The sequence below is a fragment of the Saccoglossus kowalevskii genome, chromosome 11, assembly GCF_978046115.1.
Source record: "Saccoglossus kowalevskii chromosome 11, keSacKowa6.1, whole genome shotgun sequence".
In the NCBI taxonomy this organism is placed as follows: domain Eukaryota; kingdom Metazoa; phylum Hemichordata; class Enteropneusta; family Harrimaniidae; genus Saccoglossus; species Saccoglossus kowalevskii.
Genome location: NC_140651.1, coordinates 18,850,034 through 18,871,455, shown reverse-complemented (window position 1 = coordinate 18,871,455; position 21,422 = coordinate 18,850,034). Strand labels below are relative to the sequence as shown.

Below are 21,422 nucleotides of genomic sequence, written 5' to 3'. Positions count from 1 at the left end.
CTATATATGTAATATCAAAGCAATTGGACTTGTCTCTTTTAACAAGAAGTTGAAAATATCACTTTTTACCAAAAATGACACAAATATTCACCAAAATTAGAGAATTGAAGATATGATCATGAAATGAACAAATCTGAGAGAGATTTACCCAAGGTACATATACACCAAGTATCAAAGCATTCAGACTTGTAGTTTTCAAGAAGAAGTCGAAAAAGTAAAACATTGACACGGACGACAGACGATCACTCATATGATAAGCTAAAAAAGCAAAATTGTGTGCAAATCTATTGCAGATGTATAGAAAGTACAAGGACTTTTCAAGAAGAATGCACAATAAAATGTTGCTATCAACATATTGATTTACCAACCTGACTCTATGGTCAAACAAAAACTGTAATTATTTAAATAAAACGGTATTTTACTAAGCATAGTTTGATCAATATCTTTCAAGCGAACCATGAATATACTATACGGTGAAAACATACTATTGGTCACGTGATCATTTGACCTCTGCTGACCTTTGCCTCTGACCTATAAACACATAACTTACAAAGTCTAAAAGGCTATCAATATAGCTTCACAATGGTATATAGGTTTTTAAGATAGAGTAATTAGAAGGAATTATATGAGGATTTATGTTCCCCCTACCCTCATTTTATAGTACCGCTAGCGACTGTTTTGCCGATTCTACATTACCGAATTCAAACCTCTCAGCTCGCCAGCATTTCCCAAAATGCCCATAGGCTGTTTCATACTCTAGACATGTTGTCCTTCAAATTTATAGTTGGCAATCCTATCATTTCATTGGATGTAAAAAAGAAATAAAGAATACAGAAGTAATAACTGTTCGTTTATTCTTGTTCACTATTCACTAGATTACATATGGTACTACATACAATACTGATATACCGGTAAGGCTAATTTACATTCATTACAAAACGTCAAATATTGACGTAGGCAAAACCACTAATTTAACCATGTTTCATGACATGATTTCATCCATCATATTTATTAAAAAAAACAATAAAAATGATGTATATGACGTTTGTAGGTAACAGAATGAACATCAAGTAGATACAGAGCACTGTACTCATTTAGATGGAAAGGCAGGTGGCAGGGACAGAGAAATTCATGACAAATTTCTGGAAATACAGACTTCAAGTGACTGTAATTCTTGAGTGTATATTCTAAGGTGAATACAGATAAAGCTTCACAAGTAATTCTCATTCTGTGGTGTTCAAAATCGTGAATGTTTCATTCATTCACATATAGTTAACTAGGTAACAAAAGACCAAAAGTAACACATTAGTAGATGATACAATTGTTCTCATTAGTAGAAAACATTCTAATACTTGAGATAACGCCAAATTCTCAATAACTGTAAAATCCAGAAGGAGTAAAATCAGGTAGGAATAAAATTGAATATTCACATGTCTAATGAGGTTAGGAAAAAAAGGACAAAGGAGATCACACTTTTCTATTTGAGATTATCTTCTAACAAGTGAACCTGGTCGTCTTTGCTGCTGTTGTCTTGTTTCATCCAACTGACCCTTCACATCTTTGTGGATTTTCAGAAGACTTTCCTAAGTGAAAATATCAAAAGCAAGTTACTTAGAGAAACATAAGATGTGTGTATTTCCGTGTGCATGTTTAGGTAAGTAAAGTAAGTGAGTGTCTATTGATGGTACTATAAATTGATTACAGACAGGGTCAAATATATGTTATGTTTTACACAATGAATAAAGATTGTTTTCACTATCTCCACCAGAGTTTGAGGCGATATTTTTCAAACATCAACCCAAATCAACTTTTGTCATCTTTCACAAAAACAAAGAAAAATTGTATTTTTTTCCGAAATTGTTATCAAGATCTTTAGCAATAGAAAATTATGTCCATTTGGTTTGAAATAATCAACAAAGTTATAGAAATATAAGGAAAATGATGCACCAAAAAGTTGTCACAAAAAATTATTTAAAAAGTTACAATTGTTGGTAAGAGTACTCACCCTTTCTTCCATCAGCATTGTATAGTCTTCTAGTATTTTAGAACTATTCTGCTGATCCTTCCAGTCTTGATCTAATTCATTTGCCAATTCACGTCTAATGACAACAAAATAACACTATTTGATTAACAGACGATTTAATGACAAGGCCTATCTGGTGGTAACCAAGTCTGGTCAAAGCAACTTGCCGTCTACAGTTCATCTGTTTTGATGCTTCTCAAGTACGGTAAAAGACAGTCAGTGTTACTGGTTAGCAACGAGCATGTGATCAGTTGATAAATAATGATAATGCAAATGGCAAAAAAAATCTTACAAGATTTGTGACTGTGTATTCATTTGAGTTCAGTGATGGGATAAGCATGGGAATCAATTTCTGCCATGCACTTTAGTAATATGTAAGAAACAAAGGAAAGTTCTCAAATGGAGCGTCTTTTGTTTTGTTACCATTTGCTCAAACAACTAGAAAATCACTAAGAGTTGTTTGTGTTAACGTATGACTAATGTTAGATAACACATACATTGTGCATGAATGCTTGTCATTAATTTGAACTATCAATGTGATATTTTATGCGTTTTAGATGGAAAGTTTTCTGCATTCTTCCAATAATTTTGTTTATTCATTCCACAGGACTCACTCTTTGAGGTAAATTTCAGTCATCCAGCGATAAATACAAAGCCTGTTGTGACAAAGATACTGTAATTTTTAATGATTACTGAGGACAGGACACAGGGCTGACTGTTTTACAGCACCTTTGATTGGATGCCACTCTTTGAAACTATGATTGCCTCGCAAATTGGCAAAATGTACTCTTTTTTTTCACTTCTGAGTGTGCAGCTAACCAAGGAAGTCAAGCCTGTAATCTCCCTAATTACGTCGAGGTCACACAAACGATACGTAAGACAATGACATATTAGACACAATTGTTGTTTTTGGATGCATATTTGTGTGTTAACATTTCAGACACTTGAATAAATTTTCAGAATCTTAATTGTAAGTACCAGTAATGCTTAGTAGCACTATTATGGTATACTTGTATAACAAAATGATAACATACTTTCTCTGATGCAGTAATGCCAACTCTGTCTGTACTCTTAGATACTCATGTGCCATCTGGAAACAAAGACCATTATATACACTATGAAAACTGCACATGATAACAATACATTACATTCATACAATATTCATTCATGTGTGACTGCAATATGCGCTTAGAGCTAATTTAGGTTAAGCGCAATATAAATACTCATTATTATTATTATTATTATTATTATTATTCACATCCACAGTGGTATGTGTCTGTGACATAATGCTAAAAGCTGTTTCCTTTCAGTATACGCATCTTCATTCAAGAATCACAGTTCATTATAACATATGAAGCAACATATTCTGTTTGTCTAATCCAGCAGCGACCTCGCAACACATTTTATCAATTCATTTATTCTGTTCTTACCTTGCAATGCAAGTCAAATACTTCCATGGATTGTTCAGATGATGTACACGGTGGCAATGGCTGAAAATTCAGAACATATTATGATTAGATCAGGGCTTTCACAAATGCATTTAATAGCAGGCCATCATCCTTTAACAACAGGCCAAAAAATATATGAAATGCTCTCAGCAATGCAAAACGCTGCAGCACGGCCGAGAGAGCAGAGAGTAGACAGCCAAATTGGGCTTATAGCAGGCCATATGGCCGGCGGCCGACTCTTAGCAAAACTTCGTATTAGATTAATTAGATTAACTGTATTTGCTTTATTAGTACTGCATACACCTATGGTAAATGACAGAGGTGAGTCTATACCCATACATGTACATAATAGGTCAGTAAGCAATCCAACTGTTGGTTTACATGTGCTTCTATGAGACTAATAGACCAAATACAAATATCAAGGTCAGATTTCCAGTCAATTTCTAGAAAGTATGCAAGTGTAAATATGCCTTAGTCGTTGATCCACAGCATATTCACATCAGGCGTTATTTATTTCAGCTTCTCACTCAGCCCTGTAATGAATTCTGCTATTAAAGCAGAATGAGGTGGATGCATCAGACACAATACACTGAATGTGAATGCATATACATGTACCAGCAATAACCTAACCTTGATTCCTCTCAGACGATATTTTAATCAAATTACAGCAAATTTGAATAGAGTAATGGATATTTTTTATAGATAAGTCAAGGATTTGGCACTTATTGATTCGTGATTCTCCTGTTTGATTCAAAACTGTGCGAATCAATGCATGTCCACCTAATTTTGCTAGAGCAGGATCCATAGGAGTGTTGAGTGGGCAACATATGACCGAAAACAGCATGATTCAAAGTTGATACTTAATAATTTACATAAATACAATATTTTCATATTCTGTATTTCCATGTGTGTGCTATGAATTATTATTACTACTATGACTATATATACTGTTGTGTTAAAATCATATTTAGGTCAAGACGTGATTACTACAAAGAAGTTCCACTCAGAGACATCAAGTACTAGTACTTTGGGGGAAATACAAGCTTTGTCAATTCTTAGGTAATAATGGATACAAATTAGGTGTTCACATTTTTTGTGAGATAGCTACAATTATAGTAAATGGTGACTTTGTGTATCAGCATCACGTTGGCCCAAATACATTCTCTATGCAAAGCACTAACAAAAGAAACCAATTTATTTTGTGTGAGCAGTCTGCAATATGTGTACCTACCCACCTGTAGATGGTGATCTAGTGTCAGGTATGCCATTGGAATATACTCCTCAGCTATAACAAATACAAATATGTCAAATTATTAGTATAAATTATTTATTCCAAGCCTAAAGTCTACTAAAAAATACACTACAAACACACAACATTAATATATACATCACCTAAAATTATTACAAATACTTGATGCCCATAATGTGAATTTTATGTTATGTTGTGTTGTCTTTAATTCAATATGCCTCGCATATCTACATTATCATTCTATCATTTATTCAAAGTGGGTTCCCCTCAGGATACTTTTATAACAGTTGCAATTATTCCATTAGAAGGTGTACTAGCTACATTTTTTGATTTCGACAGAGAAGAATTGTGGGCAAGAAAACAAAACAGAAATTGTAGTATTTTGTAAAGAATACCTACATTGTACTCTGTAAAGTAGTCATTAATTACAAATAAAAAATACAAGTAAAAAATACTGCAAAATATTATTGGTATCTCATTATGCAAAGTACATGTTAATGTATGCAAAAGATATGCAAATTAGTTGCAACTCTGTCTTAGGGTACCCCCTGTATTCAACTCATAATCACACTTATATATAGTGTTTTTTTCAAAAGTGAAATGACAGGTTTCTGGTAGACTAAGAAACAAGTTCAGCAATCAAGTTTTACAACTATAATCTTAGATTAGACTCTTTACTGAAAGTAATTTATTTATATATATATATAATGTGTTGACTTATACTGAATGCATTAATCATGGCATATTTGTGTCAGAGGTTTCCCTTAAATAGCCACTAATTCTAGAGCATTTCTTATCGATTCAGTTATGAGGATGGGTGGCATTTCTAGTCACTGCACTGTTGTTGAAAATTTTCAGACAATATATGAAGGGGATCATGATATTAATAATATTAATATCATATCCACAACTACCAAAACATTTACTATTAATGTTAGTAATTGGCAATGTACACCAAATTTATGTTTTATTACTTGAAACCCTCGCGGTCCTCTTTAGCATTGTCAATCAACTGCAGTTTAATGTGTATTTCTGAATTTAAAACGACCATGTATTTCAGGATTTATGGATGCCAAGGGTATTTCATGACAAAATATAATTTTCAAATTAAATGAGCCACAGTTAGAACTAAAACTTATCAACATACCCCGATTACTTGGAGGTTCCCAGGATACACTGCGACCCTTCATTTGTTCCACTAAGCTGGCAGGTGCAGTACTGACATGATGTAACGGTACAGTGCCACTAGCTGACGACCCAATACTGTCATTACTGCTAATACTGTGATTACTACCAAATTCAGCCGGTGTGCTGACAGTATGCTGTAATAATGGTGGTGCAGTGACATCATTGGGTGGAGTCGCTACACTAGCGGCTGCTATATCAGTAGTGCTGGTATACGTCTGTGGAGGGATGTTGCCATGGGAATTACTTCGACGATGACCTGGTACAAATGTACCTGTAAAAAGATACTCATTGTCACATTATATGTTCAAACAAGAGACAGGTGCAAATATGTATATTTGGAAATTATTCCCTGAAACTGAAAAGATTGTGGAAAAGACTGCTAATGTTGACTTGAGACATGCTTGATATATATATGCTACAACAGGGAGAATATCCACATTATCACATTCTTAAACACAGTGTACAGATTGTTCTAAAAAAAGTCATGCGTTCCACCAAACTTTTGAAGCTTTCAAGAAGAGTATCATGTCCAAGCCTTATTTTTTTTTGTTTAGAATAATAAATAAGTACATGTATTGTGTAATGACCTCAGTTCTACAAAACACTCACTTCCAGGTAGTCACACTAGGGTACTTTCCTTGGTCACTCATTATAATAATACATTATGCATGCATTGAATTCAATATAGTCGTGTAACAACTGCCTTCACACAGTATCTCTTGCGTCTATCACATGTGAATGTAACGGGATTTTTAATTATTTTGAAGTGATAACTGCATTTTGTTTTGGATCACACGTTAGACATGCCTTGTAGTGCACAGCAGTGCCACTCACATGACATGTATCTAAGGTTAACAATGAACTCGTCTATATTACGGATTGATACAAAAATATCACTGGTAATACATTCTATTTAGAGTATGTATTTAGTACATGTATGGAATGCTTTTTTTTCAGTTTTCCTGTAATTATTTTGTCTATTTGACCCACCAGTCAATGATTCACTTATAACAAAGAATGTTTATTACTGCAACAAAGGTAAACCTATATAGCAAGAGGACTATAGATATTCCAGTTTAGGCGAGATATTGAATTACACAATCCCAACCAGTACAAAACCAGAGTTGAGGGTACTAATAGTATGGCATTATAACAGACACCAATGAGCACATGAAATGATGATATTAGTCTCAGATATGATGATGTGGACATTCACTTAGAATAGTATGTATGTTGTATACTGCAAATTTATGAAACCATGTGCCACTTATTGTCTCTGCTATTGGTGAATCTTCTAAACACCAAATGATAAATTACTTTTTTTGTCACATGTGCATACAGTGCTTAGACATCGGTAATGTAGCACAAGAGTGGGTGTGTCATATATGCAAATGTTAATTCACATCTTTACTTTACTGCCGAACTAATTTTATCAGAACCAATTTTGGAACACGATTTCTGGTTTTGTTTAAATGGTGTTCAATTTAAAGATATTTATAAGTTTCACATTGCAGCGTACAACATACACAGCAGTAAACTAGAGGTTATACGCATTTATCCTCCCTAACTATGCAATCAGAATTGACAACACAGAAGTACATATATCTAGGCTTAGTAGCCTTGAATCACCAGAGTCAAACACGGTACAAAACAAACTGACAAATTACATGTTGATATTAGATACACAAACACTAGACAATACATAAGATTTTTTTCTAATATTACTTATCATGTAAATTACAACTAATGATTAATTCATGCAGATGAGATGTGCAAAAAATGCACAGATGTTAAAAAACAACTTGATGATATAATACACAACTGTTCTCACAATGCCCATGTAGACCTTGTCATCATATTTAGAGAAATTTCATCATTATGCATAGGTTCTTCAATATTTTCAAGCTAAGAAGACATGAACAGATTACTTGAAGGGTGACGTCTAAACAATTTGAGGGGTAGGATGCCATGTTTTTGAACTTTTATAGGTAAATAATATTAGTAATACATTGCATATTTAATATTTAGTGGATCGAAAAATTGTTAAACTTATAACCACCTTGTACATGCAGGAATACTGGTTGATTGAACTGACAGTGGTTTAGTCCAGTTAAGACTGGTTGATAGAATCACTAAATGTTGATAAATGGATTGATATAAGTGAATTTTAGTTGCAAAAGTTGAATTCAAGATTTGTTCAATCACGTACCGGTATAATGATACAAACTACTGATAAAATTGTTCAACATAATTATCTTTGTTAATAAACAGTTTTCCTAAATTGAGAAAGTTTACTTTAACTTAGTTCTGTTACCAAAATGATTAATTTTTTTACATTTTTTTTGTCTGGTTGCATCTTGTTTTCTATGTTTGGAGTCAGTAATAGGTTTGAGTAAAAGCGAGAAAATTTGAAATATTGCCAAAAATATTGTCCAATGGCATTGCAGAGAAAAGTTTAGTATTATTAGCAAGCAAGAAACACATCACCTGTCCGCCTTTTACGTTTATAGAGTGGAAGAGTAGCAGTGTTAGTGAAGTTGCTATGGTAACCAGTCAGAGGCTCATGAATATTAATGAGGGTGAAAGACTGAGCATGTGCAAGATCATGTGATGGTTCTTGGTAGTTGCTGGCTGGTAATGTATTACTGTAAGTAAAGGTTTGCGGTGGAATATAGCCATGAGAACGACATCTACGATGTGTTTGCACAGATGGTCCTGTCATATAAGCAAAAATATTAGTAATACATACAGCCTGAAAACATGGCTACCATAAACAATATAAGGGTTTGATATTTATATACAAATGTTCACCCCAACGAAGGTGGACTGTTGGGATGAACATTATATACCGAATAAATCTTAAAACAGAAATGTGGCACTCAATCATGGCAATCTTCCAGGTCACACTCATGAAGATGAATGCATGTACCGGTAATAACACAAATATACGAGTTGAAAGAGCAGTGATTGAATTCCATTGAGTTTTATCATGGATGTCTTTCTACTTTCTTGGTTGTGTTCATAAACCTAATTTCAGCAGCTTCCGGCTGACAGAAAAATAATTTTTACAAACATACCCAGCGCCACCGTGTGTGCAGCTATAGACCACACTGCATTCCAGTTTACATTTGAATACTGAAACGAGCTGCACACAGAGGTGCACAATGTATGGGTACAAGTTTATGTCAACACCATACTCTCTTAACAAATACACTGTACATCATAAGTTGGTATACTGTTAAAATACACAAAATATGTAAAAAAAATCAAACCAAGCGGTATCATTACATGGCAAAGTCCAAGACTCTCAGATTGAATGTTTGAAAGCACGTATAAAGCTCACGAAATTTCTACAAAACCCTAGTTTTCTCTCTAATAAGACAATAACAATAAATAAAAAGCAAACCTGGCAAAGAAATTATTTCATGAATATTGCAGTGTATCGTGCTCTCTTAACAAGTTATAAGCGTGAATCAGAAAGAAGGTACCCCAACGGAGGTAGACGTTTGAATATGTCTACCTGTAATGTGCGAATCTGATTGGCTGTTGGCTGAGGTATAATAATGTCAAATACGATAGATAACTTTGATTTTAAATGCGAGAATTTAAGTGTTCAATTTTCAAGTGTGGAAATGACCCAAAGGTAGTTTTTCGTTTGTTGAATCCCACAATATGTTTTAACATCAGTATGCCCTATGCATGTCCCGTTGTTAAATTTGATTTCATGTATAATGCAGAATCTCACAGTGAGTGGAAAATATTGTATTTCCCATAGTGTATTTCTATAGTACTGTCATGACTAAGACTCCCAGCAATGTCAATGCAACCTTTATTGATATAAAGCTAAGTGGTGACTTACTTGTTTGTTGAGACTGCGATGTTTGTGACATGATTTCTAACAAATCTGCAGAATGCCTTTTCTTGTCATATTCATGCTTTGCTTTTGAGCTGTCTCTGCGAACAATGCCTGCAGGTCCTGGCTGCGTGAAGTACTGCAAATTACAAAGTCATAATAATTTTTTATTAGTTCCATGCTCAGAATTAAAGCTGGATCGAAAGTGGACAAGTATGATGATTTTGAATACAGTGATGTGAATTTAATATGGTTGAAATAGGTCTGCTGTTTAATTACAATTGCATGCATAGTTATATAAACATCAAAGTGAAGAAACAAATAAACTTGGCTTTGTTTACATTCTTTTTAAGTGTCTCAACTCCCATGTTTAGAATTTATCACTGATAAGTTTATTACCTTTAGTACCCAAAGTGGTGTATTCACCAACTCTGGTCTGTCAATTAGTAGTGTTCCCCCAATTTCATGAAATGAACTAATTTCCAGGAGGTCTGCCCAAGGTACTTATATACTTAGTATAAAAGCAATCTGAGTAGAGGTTTTTAAGAAGAAACCGAAAAAAGCATTTCACCAAAAATGATAGAAATATTCACAGAAATTAGAGAATTCAAAATATCTTCGCTAAATGTTCAAATCTAACAGAGGTCAATACAGCTTCATTTATACCAACTATCAAACCAAATCAAGTGCAAGTTTTTAAGAACATTACAAAAAATATATTCATTAAAAATAGAGAACATTGTTACAAAATGATCAAATATTGTAGAGGTTCATCTAAGGTACGTATGTATAAAATGTTAAAGCAATAGACTTAGTGGTTTACAAAAAGTCGATTGAAAAAATTTATGCTGGATGCTTAACTGCAACAGACAATTATGGTATCTCATACCTATAGCTCTGCTTGTTATGTTCGATGGCAGTAGAGTTGGATGTTTTTGAAACAAACATTCAATGTACACATAAAAATCTACATATTATAACAGTTACTAGCACACTGCTGATACAAGCATTTACTGAGTGACTTACTTTGGAATGTCCTACAGATGTGGATGGCATTTTCCTTATGACTGTGTCTGATAATGTACTAGCTTTAGAACCTGTTGTACCAGTCGTTGACTCTAATAAGTTAGTTATAGGGGTGTGCCAATCAATTAAATTACTCTCAGCTTCTTTATAAGCTCCTGTACACAAATACACATAGTGAGAACAGTGATACCACGGTTACTAAAAAAGGCGGTTAGGAAATGCTATTGTTAAAAGGTGTGAATCTGCCTAATCCCTCAAGGATGCGTGTCACGTACGCTGTGTACACCCACTATCGCTTGAGATTTCAAGGCCCACCATTTTGTTTCTTTTTTGTGTCGATCAATTTTCGAATGAGTACTCTTTGTGACTGTGATAACATTCAGAATCGAGAATCGTCGTTTATCGTTTTCACTGTTTTCGTGAAAGTGATCTTGGGTTTCGGAAGAAAAAGTGACAAAAATTCTAACCCCTAAGTCAATATTTTAAAATACATTTTTATTATAAAAAATACTATCAAATGAATTTTTAGTATACTACTGTGCGTACTTATGACGGTTGTATGCGATTCGGGGGCTTATTAGAGTAAATGTTATCGTTGTGCTTTTGCGTCACCGTATCAGCCATTTTGTTTAAAGTCTTTACACATTTTTGTAGACACCGTAGATATCGTTGAAAATGAATTCAACATTTTCCGCCAGTTTCATAAAATGCCTGTTTAATTGTTCTTGTCTGTCCTTGTTGCAATTTTCAGGTGCCGTTAAATAAGGTTTTAGTCAAAGCAACATATTTTGAACTCTCGGTACAACTTTCTAGCAGTCTCTTCGCCAGATCACTTTTTCGAACCCTTTTTAACCATTCTTAATTTCATTGGAACTGCCTATTGTTGCATATTTGGTGTGCTAACATGCATTTTGTAGAGCATGGGTGGGTCGTTTCAGTTATCTTATTGCATATTTTGTTTATTTCCAACAAAGTGTATGTGGTATCACGGCTCCTCATTAAAACTTTCGCATGGCTGAAATATAAACATTTGTATGGTTTCATTGACATTTTTTTTCTGATCATGTGATGTTGGTTTTTTATTTCAGTTTTCTGCTGATCTTGTTCTTTAGAAATGAAAATGCCATACAAGACTGGCAAATTTGTTTTGAGTTTAAACTGAGCGACAGGTTTTGTCAGGATTCACTGGAACAACTTACACTTTAGTAACTTAAAGCATCGACACAGATAAACAATAAAATGGCGTGCAGTTGTTGATTGCAATGAACTCTGGGAAAAATGACATATTTGCGCGATTTCCTGTCTACATTTTATGTTAATGATTAGCCTATCTTTATCACAGATTAGTACGTCTTTTGTTTCAAATGTTTACCCGCGACACGAATCCAATGAAAAGAACATGGTTTGTTTCCTAATCGTCTTTTTTAGTAACCGTGGTGATACCATGCCATTAGGAGTGTGCCAATCAATTAAATTACTCTCAGCTTCTTAATAAGCTCCTGTACACAAATACACATAGTGAGAACAGACAAGCAAATCAATGGTGAATTCATTACATTTAATAATAATAATTATCACATTCTCTTGCAATGGAGTGCTTCTGTGGCATAAAAACAGCGTAGTGTGAGAGAAATTATGATTGATTGCGTATTTGTCATTACAAAAAAATATAGAACATCTCTCAAACACGTTTCTTCATTGACAAGACTACTATAGATCCAAGGAATATCGATGTGAGCAACTTTCTTTTACATGTACTTCATCAAAACAGTGATATATGATAGGCATAGTCTAGACACATACAGGGCATAATGAAAGAAATTTGTCTCCTCAATTTCTGCAATGTGTAGATTGCGATTTTCCATTCACTGTGAGATCTTGTGTATTGCATGAAAGATGTTGACCAAATGTCTGCCGCAAAAAACAAATGATTTCATTTTTTAATTTCTTTTGCTACAGCTCATACATGTATATGGAAATGTTGATCTTTCAGAGTAATATATATACCCTTACTTCATCAAAACCGACCATCATCAAATGCAAATATCACATTATTAAACAACCCCATTTGACAAATCTCATGCAATGTTCTGATACCACTACGATGCTAAGACGTTTATTTATTCTGTTTTTATGTTTGGTTTCATGTAGGATCTCGCAGTGAACAGAACGGGAAATGGTCTATTAATTGTACACCACCAAGTAACTCATTTGATCTACAGAGGAATGCAATTTACCAATACAATATAGTGGAGCTGAATCCATGCTGTAACCTGTATATAATCGAACACTACATGTTAAAAATGTTCACTTACCTACTTCAATTTTTTCTTGTGGATAAACCAGAGGTTCATCAGCACCTTTAAAATACTGCAGGCAAAATCAATTAACTATCAGTACACACATAAGAAAGGTCATAGTACCTTCACTCTGCCTTTTACAGGTGATCACTACATCTACTACAGAAACCATTGCAAACACTAGTGCATTAGCTACCACAAAGTTGTATCTATTTGTGAAGCAATCTTGTAGATTTGACCTCCCCATTAAGTCTGTGGCACACTTACGCAGGGCACAGTGGATTTGACCTTCCCATCAAGTCTGTGACACACTCATCCAGGGTACAGTGGATTTGACCTCCCCATTGAGTCTATGACACACTCACCCAGGGTACAGTGGATTTGACCTCCCCATTGAGTCTGTGACACACTCACCCAGGGTACAGTGGATCTGACCTCCCCATTGAGTCTGTGACACACTCACCCAGGGTACAGTGGATTTGACCTCCCCCTCATGTCTGTGGCACATTCACCCAGGGTACAGTGGATTTTACCTCACCATTGAGTCTAGGAAAAGAGGTTGACCCAGAATCAGGAATGGCAAAAAAAACTATGCTCCTGAAGATAATTTTACATGCACATACTTACCGGCATAAGACTTGACATAACATACTCCACTTCACCCATGGATGGCCGCCTAGCAGGATCTTTAGCCCAGCATCTGTTGGATGAACAAAATTACTGAATGTTTATCGTATAGTGACCAGCACCATATTGGACATGAGAGATGACAATATGTACTGACAACAGACTGTTTATGACTATGCTTTGTCTGGTTGCAGTATATGTGGACTCACCGTGACATCAGAACTTCTATGGGTTTTGGCAGATTCTTTAACAGAGGGGGTCTGGTACCTAAAGAAAATACCAATCAAAAATAAGAATACTAGTATGTTTCAACAATTTCATCTGTAGTCACCTTTCATGAAATGATTATTTTGTCAACAATTTAGATCAAAACAAATTCTTTAGTATAATTCATCAAATGTTAATCTGATGTTCAGTTAAATGTTAATCTAGCTTGAAACTAGCTTAGCTTACTTTCAAAACTTCTACATATCTAAATTGTACATCTATCTAAATATGCTTCTTATTAGGTAAATACTACAAAGATTAAGTTGAAATTATTGATGACATTTAATGCGACATTTAAATCACATCAATGGGTGATGCAAAATAGCTAAATATGCATAAATACGCTACCCTGATGAACTAATGTGTGGTGTGATGTGAAAGTAATTACAGGTTGTGCACAAGCTGTACTGTATATTCATTAGGAAACCATGGCAATGCTTGACAATTACAGGTAATAATTTGCCTGAGCTCTGCTTGAGCTGCTGTGGAACGCCGGTCGAAGGGCCGATGAAAACAGCTGAAGTCAACTTTTAAATAATCCTGAGCAACTAAATTTATATATGTTGTACATGTAGGGGTAATCTTGTTATCCTGTTCAGGGGACTCTCAACAACTATCTCAAAGTACAGTTTTTGTGAGAGTTATTAGCCTTTGTTTTCACTGGCGAAAATGCCCGGATATGTATACATGTACAACTTACCATTATGAACTGCCCACATAATTCTGAATGCTGGACCCCCTATTTCATCAAATGGTTTCCTCCGTGATAACACTTCCCATAGAATTATACCCCAGCTAAACACATCACATTTTTCACTGTAGTAACTACCTGAAAATATCAATAAACAATATTTGTAGGTTATTTGTATTGCCATTACTCCTGAATGGACAAGAAAGTGTGACATCATTAATTTTTTTACTACCAGTTCCCTCTTTCCATCAAAAATAGTTCTGTTAATAGTCTGCACTTCAGCAGATTGGGATGGCAAATTTAATTGTTTTTGTTGAAAATAATTGTATTTACATTTTAGTATCTATTATTTAATGACAATTGTTCACACACTAGAATAACATACTCTTTGAATCTAAGTTATATTCACAAATCTGGTTGTCTCCGAGGCTTCATGTATGTTACATGTATGTAAACAACATGTGGAATTATTTCAATATTACCTTCAAACACTTCCGGTGCCATCCACGCTGCACTGCCTTTATTGTTAGTCATGTACGTCTGGATATCACATGCCGTACCAAAATCACAAATTTTTAATGTTGTACCACCCGCAACTAGTAATAGACTGAACAAAAACACTTTCCTGAATATTGAATATGAATAGGGACTTATTCATTTCATTATAATAATGAATGCTACAACAGGACTACTAGTAACTTTGAATTGAACTCGGTCAGTGATTGACACTAACTATGGGGTAGATTGCTTTCTAGAAACGTCCTAGTCAGTTTTAGTTTAAGTCATTTGACGCACCCAAGATGTCTTGGCCCTGGTTTTTATGTATCACTGAAGTTTAACTACCAGGCTCAATTTTCACATCATGTTTCACACCCTAGTGTTTTCTCAGATGTTGATAATTCCATGTTTAAAGAATACTACAATTACATAAAATTATATTTATTCAAGTTCATTTTACCACTCAATTTATTACACAGATGAATGAAAACTTGTGACATTTTTTGCTGACTTTTAAGTTGTTTTCTCTAACTAAATTATTATTATCATATATATGCCAAAAATTGGACTGTAAAAAATACTTTACCGTGGTAATAAAGTACTATCTGTATATATTGTGTTCATGCATGAAGAGGCTTCACTTAGCACACAGCTCTATTTACATTGCTGTGGCATGGAATTATTTATATATAAATATTATTTATGTATAAGTAAAGTATATGTATAAGTATAGAAAAGAAAGTTTGAATTTAATGTGATTTTTCTTCTTTCCTTTTTCAAATATGTATGATTTGGTTGTTTTCTTCTCTTTGTTTGCCGCTCCAAAGGCTAATAAAAATATTATTATTATTATTATAAAAAACAGGAAAAGAGATAAACGTTTGATCAATTTACTGTACTGGGTGAAACAGAAACATCATGGGCACTGAGAAAATGTTGCAGCAAATGACAAGATCTGAAATGTACAGATACATGTGTAACCACAGTACGGTAACATGTATCAGGATTCTGAACAACTTTTATACATAATGCATTACTTACTTTGCTGGTTTGAGATCTCTGTGTATAAGTGATTTAGGTTTCATAGCATGTAAATAAGCCACACCCTTAGCACATTGTAAAGCCCAACTCATTGCATGAGCAGCTGTAAATTGTGGAATAGGTGGACTGCCATGTAATACGTTATACAGAGAACCACCATCAGCGTACTCCATAACCAGACATACAGGTTTACTGGTACATGCTCCATATACTTTTACTATATTGGGGTGATTCACGCGTGATAACTGTCGAACCTGTGGATTAAAATAGGTACTATAAGTATTGTCGGTAGTGGGATTTAGTGTTTTATTTCAGTGATAAGAAGAAGAAGATTACTCTTCAATAGCATCTGGCCTTGCCAACATGTGAATTGTCCTAAAATACATGTAGTCCAAAATAAATACGTTAATTTTTTTCTCCACATATTATGAGGTTATTATGAAAATAACTCAAAGTATGCATGAAGACAGTACAGCTTGAGTATCGATTGAGGCGCAGTGGAGATCGATGTGTGGCGTACTGCCTGAATCCATACTTTGAGGTATTCTCGTAATAACCTTATTAATATACATCTTTTCCTTCCAAGGATACATCATAGGAAAGTTTAGAACAGAATCAGCAAACTTCTTTGTGTGGAGTTTGGTCAATCCCTGATGGCAGCCATGTTTGTTTTTATTATTAGAGGATGCTTATGTGCATAATCATTCAATATTTAGAATTCAAATTTCCTAATATGGTAGGATGAAAATACTCCATAAAATACCGCAAAATTACGACACACTGTACATAACTTATGGCGTTACAGTTACGGCCTCCATTTAGCCACCATAAGCATTTTAACATTGTACTGTTATATGATAAAAGAACCCCAGTCATTGTGATAATTAAAAATACGTAATTGCTACATCTAATTGCACCTACAAATATTTTAAAAATAAAAGCAAAAGTTATTGCCATGGAGCAGCTTTCAATTTGTTGCCGTTTGCTTCTAAAGCTAAAATTTTATTAATTGTTTTTGTTACATGCAAATAACCTGCTAATAAAATTTCCTGTGAGTCTAAACACATGCCATTAATTTGAAGCATAAATGTGATTCTGTGCATATCTTGCACGTAGGATATAAAACATTGTAATTCTTGCATCTTAGACGCATATTTTGTGCTAACACAATCCCTATACATTAAGTGAGTCAACATTCCACTAACCTCTACAAGAAATGCTTTTATTTCTGCTTCTGTTTCTATCATCTTTACAGCAACTGTTCTGTCTTTCCATTGTGCCCGGCTCACAACGCCAAAACTACCCCTTCCCACGATCTGCAAAGATACATTACCGGTAATATATTTGCTCCATCAGTATGTAAAAGAAAAAGACAAATCTCGAGTCAAGTCATATTTAAATGATCCAGATACAAAGCAATGCAATTTTTATTTAATTATTTAAGGTGTCTTTCTTTATTTTGCTACATATTTGACAACATACAAATTGTGTCTAATCAATTTGTTAACAGTACATCAGCAAAAAAAAAAAAAATAAAGATAGCCTGGGCTATAGTTTGTTTTGTAGTACCTATACCGACCACAATTTTTTTGTTGGTGTTATACAAATATGCCCTTCTACTAATGTAGATTCTCTTTTAATATAACGTCAATTCCTCTTTTATTAGGATGATACACAAGGCTAAAAAACAATTCATTCATCCCCAGTTAATTCGTCCGACAAGTCGATTCGTTCTAGGTCAATTCGTCCCACAATTAATTCGTCCCAAAGTCGATTCGTCAGATTTAATGTTAGCTCACTACTAACTCACCAAATAGCACAAAAAAATCCAAACAACAAACTGTTCACGTACACGTCATGCACTGGCATTTGTAATTGTTCATTACGCCATTTTGTTTTTGCCGACTTGGGTTATACTACGATTTCCAGTGATGGAAAGGAAAAATAAACTATGAGACTTGAAACAAAAGAATTAAATCTGGATTAAAACTTTTCCTCTCTCTTCCCCTACTATCGTCTATGAACGGAAGTGGGACGAATGTGAATTGGAACGAATCAACTTGTGGGACGAATGTGAATTGGGACGAATTGATTGTGAATTGGGGAGACTTGTATCTTTTTTATACAGCCCTGTGCTAATATCCTCTGCTGGTGTCAAACAATGCATGATTTTTGTTTCTAATTGTGTGATTATATTGTTGGACTTTCAAATAATTTCACTGGAAATCCAATAAACCAATGTATTCATCAACATGCAGTACATGTACCAAAGAACAACAACAACAAAATTAAATGTTCTCAGATATTAGTTGCATTCACAGTCAAGACTCGGACCAATTTGGCACGTGCAAAACTTGTGTGTAAACGGTCAAGCCGAGTCGGCAAGTTGATCTTGGTCCCGATAGATGCTTTGGACCAAAACTCGGCATGTGCCGAGATTTGCTGCCTGAACACTAGACATGAGCTGAAATCACGCCATCGGTGGCAAATTTAAGAGAACATATGCTGATTCATACTAAACGTACTATGTGATATAAAATGACGATGACAGGAAATGCAGATATACATGTACTAGTATATGGTCAGATGCTCTAGTAATGAATAAAATGAATGCAAACCACTGTCATCGACGCATATTTATGTGCTGCTGCAACCAAGTAGATTTCTTGCAATGCTACATTGACGTGAAAGAAATCATTGTTTTTCAAATCTTCTTTGCCATTCATGTGCATGATGACTCTTAATAAACACCATAATAGCAAATGGATATATTTTCAATATAGCAATTATCATCATCATCATCATAACTAACTTTCTTTTTGTAGTAGTAGTTAGTCACAACTTATCTTTATTGCTATTAACTGATAGAAACATTGTATTTCTAAGGATGCAATAAAGTTATTATTATTATTATTATGCGTATTTTTTTTCATCTGTGGGTCAAATAACAGATTGACGAATGAGGACAAGATTTTGGCATGAGCCAAGTCAGTAATCCCTCTGCAAATACAAAGGATTACAAATTTCGGCACATGCCGTGATCCTGTAACATGAATGTAGTAATTGCATCTTTTTTTTTTTTTTTGAGAGTTAGTTTTTAGATGTTGTGTTATGGGCAGTTGCAGTGAAACGTATAGTCATAGTGTAAGTATTCACACGTTTCTAATCGATCCGAAAGTGCGACATCAGTGGATGAAAGCCACTTAACCTCAGCTTCTTTTTTTGTGGAAAAACTGTCCTCGTCCATGAAAAAAACAACTAGGTTTAAAGAGAAACGCCGACAACATAAACCTGGCGCAACACTTTTGAAAGAGATAGATTCCGGACCATGATCACCGAGGCGGATTTCAGAAGAGAGAGAGAGAGAGACGGCAAGTGTTTCAAATGAATTGACTTTTTTGCGATCCTGATTATCGTTTTATAGAGACCATTTAGTAAAGAGTAGCAATGACATGAAAACGAAGCGTCGGACAAACAGGAAATTACACAGCCCTTACACACTGCTAATTGTTTTGATTTTCGAAAGCTAAAAGTTTCTGAATTGTTTGGTGATTGGTGTTGAATGTCGAATTCACACCTCTGTTCTTTTTTTACCTCCATGCTTGCAGCTTGATCTGCGTAATAATTTATGAAATAAGAATTTATGACAATCACGCCATGGATCACGCTAACTCAAATCCACTCCTAATTTATCTGTATGTGTGTCGATCTTGATTATTTTTGTTATCCAATTAAACACCGCTTTTAACGCACTTGCCCTCGTCGTAACCCGACGCATTCACCTATTTCAACAAAATTTCAATTTATTTCCACACGGCTGTCATTTATTTAGTAACTGTGATTTGTATTTTTTTTAATTATTTTATAGTGATCACTATACTCTAATGTTTAGAATGTCAAAATATGTTCTCTATAATTTTAATTTTGAAAGTTTTACTCAGACGATCGATAAAATAAAACAGTGTAGTTAGGTGCCTAGTAACCTATTTTGTCCAGCGACAGTGTACAAACGTGCGCCGGTGACGCTCACGGTGACCAGCTACACCAGAACGGACATATTTCGCATCTAACTCAACCCCATGCAACGAAAATTGATACTATGTGTTCATTATGGTCCATTCCTCCTCGACGAACAAGTACATAAGTGAAAATTTAGTCAAAGACGAGAAAACTGCACAAGAAATTTGCCTTATTTATACGTATCGGCAATGCAAGCTGCCATGCGACTTCCCCTTCTGACGTCACAAGGGGAATTTCTGTATGCAAATGAGAAGCTAATGAGGAGCCTCGTTTTAAAATACACAAAATTAAAGTTGCCGTAGATTGAGTTTAAAACACATTTTTTCACTTAAAAAAATAATTCATGCTTAGAAACCTAAAAATTAATAATATTTATGTATCAATGGATAATTTTAGGCGTGAAAATAGCAGCCATTTCACAGGCACTTTAAACAGAAAATCAACAATGCTTTGTGCATATTAATTACGTATTAGTATAAATAACTATACAATTACAAGTTAAATAAAAATACAATGAAAAGAATAAATATAATTTATAAGTTTTAACAGTCCACAATTCAAACAACGTTTACGTATATGAACAGCGATATAAAACAGTGGTGTTCTACATGTATGAAATTTCGCTGTGCAGCCTGGGGGATTAAAGAACATCACATCTACTCTAGTCTACTAAGGAACTGTGGTTGTGCCAGAGGTTTAGGCAGAGTGTTCAGAAATGTAGAATTGATATAATATTGATATGATATTTTATTTAGAACGTACACAAACAAAAGTAAGGCAATGTCCAAAAGCGCAATAGAGACTACTACAAGACTAAAACAGATCTATTAAAATACAAAAAACAAACAAAGCAAAATTGGAAAGAATAAACTTGTTACAACTGGGGAGAATTTGATTTGGGACGAATCGACCGTCCCCCCATTAAGTTTGTAGTATATCACATCAGGTCAGCCATGATTGAGGTCAACAACACAGAACTATAAGAAAACCTTGCACACTGAATAGTAGATTTTCCCACCTTTTGAAAGTCTAGATCGCTAAAGTCGACCTCCTCCACGAACTGCGTGGCAGCCTCTGCTGTAGACATGTTATCAGCCACTACATAACAAAATTGACAAAGAAACAACGGTAAAAATCAACGCTTCGCGAAGCTGAGTACTTCCTTGTTTCAACAAACCGGAAATTACGTTG

General features: G+C 34.5%; 1 protein-coding gene across 3 annotated transcripts; it reads right to left on the bottom strand.

Moving 5' to 3' along the window:
- Positions 1 to 837: 837 nt before the first annotated feature.
- Positions 838 to 21,410, bottom strand: LOC100313751 (TGF-beta activated kinase-like protein). Of its 3 annotated transcripts, none has more exons than XM_085504858.1 (17): positions 21,250 to 21,410; positions 17,417 to 17,527; positions 16,212 to 16,465; positions 15,155 to 15,279; positions 14,682 to 14,810; positions 13,924 to 13,981; positions 13,715 to 13,787; positions 13,103 to 13,157; positions 10,788 to 10,879; positions 9,768 to 9,900; positions 8,396 to 8,623; positions 5,868 to 6,179; positions 4,707 to 4,756; positions 3,454 to 3,513; positions 3,058 to 3,113; positions 2,006 to 2,099; positions 838 to 1,583 (listed from the first exon to the last, which is right to left on the bottom strand). In XM_085504858.1, the coding sequence occupies exons 1-17, from the start codon at positions 21,316 to 21,318 to the stop codon at positions 1,488 to 1,490; spliced, it is 1,995 nt and encodes a 664-aa protein (XP_085360984.1). In that variant the 5' UTR covers positions 21,319 to 21,410; the 3' UTR covers positions 838 to 1,487. The 3 variants fall into 3 exon arrangements, with proteins under 3 accessions (XP_085360984.1, NP_001161668.1, XP_085360985.1); NM_001168196.1 differs by having other exon boundaries at positions 10,788 to 10,942; positions 21,250 to 21,408; XM_085504859.1 differs by lacking the exon at positions 8,396 to 8,623 and having other exon boundaries at positions 10,788 to 10,942.
- Between the last annotated feature and the right edge of the window lie 12 nt (positions 21,411 to 21,422).

Excerpts from the sequence above, each read along its gene's own strand:
- LOC100313751 (NM_001168196.1), bottom strand. The coding sequence starts at position 21,318 with ATGTCTACAGCAGAGGCTGCCACGCAGTTCGTGGAGGAGGTCGACTTT. Across the intron at positions 9,901-10,787 it reads CATCTGTAGGACATTCCAAA|TACTTCACGCAGCCAGGACC; the intron begins GTAAGTCACTCA and ends TGTAATTTGCAG. Across the intron at positions 3,114-3,453 it reads TATTTGACTTGCATTGCAAG|ATGGCACATGAGTATCTAAG; the intron begins GTAAGAACAGAA and ends CTTTGTTTCCAG.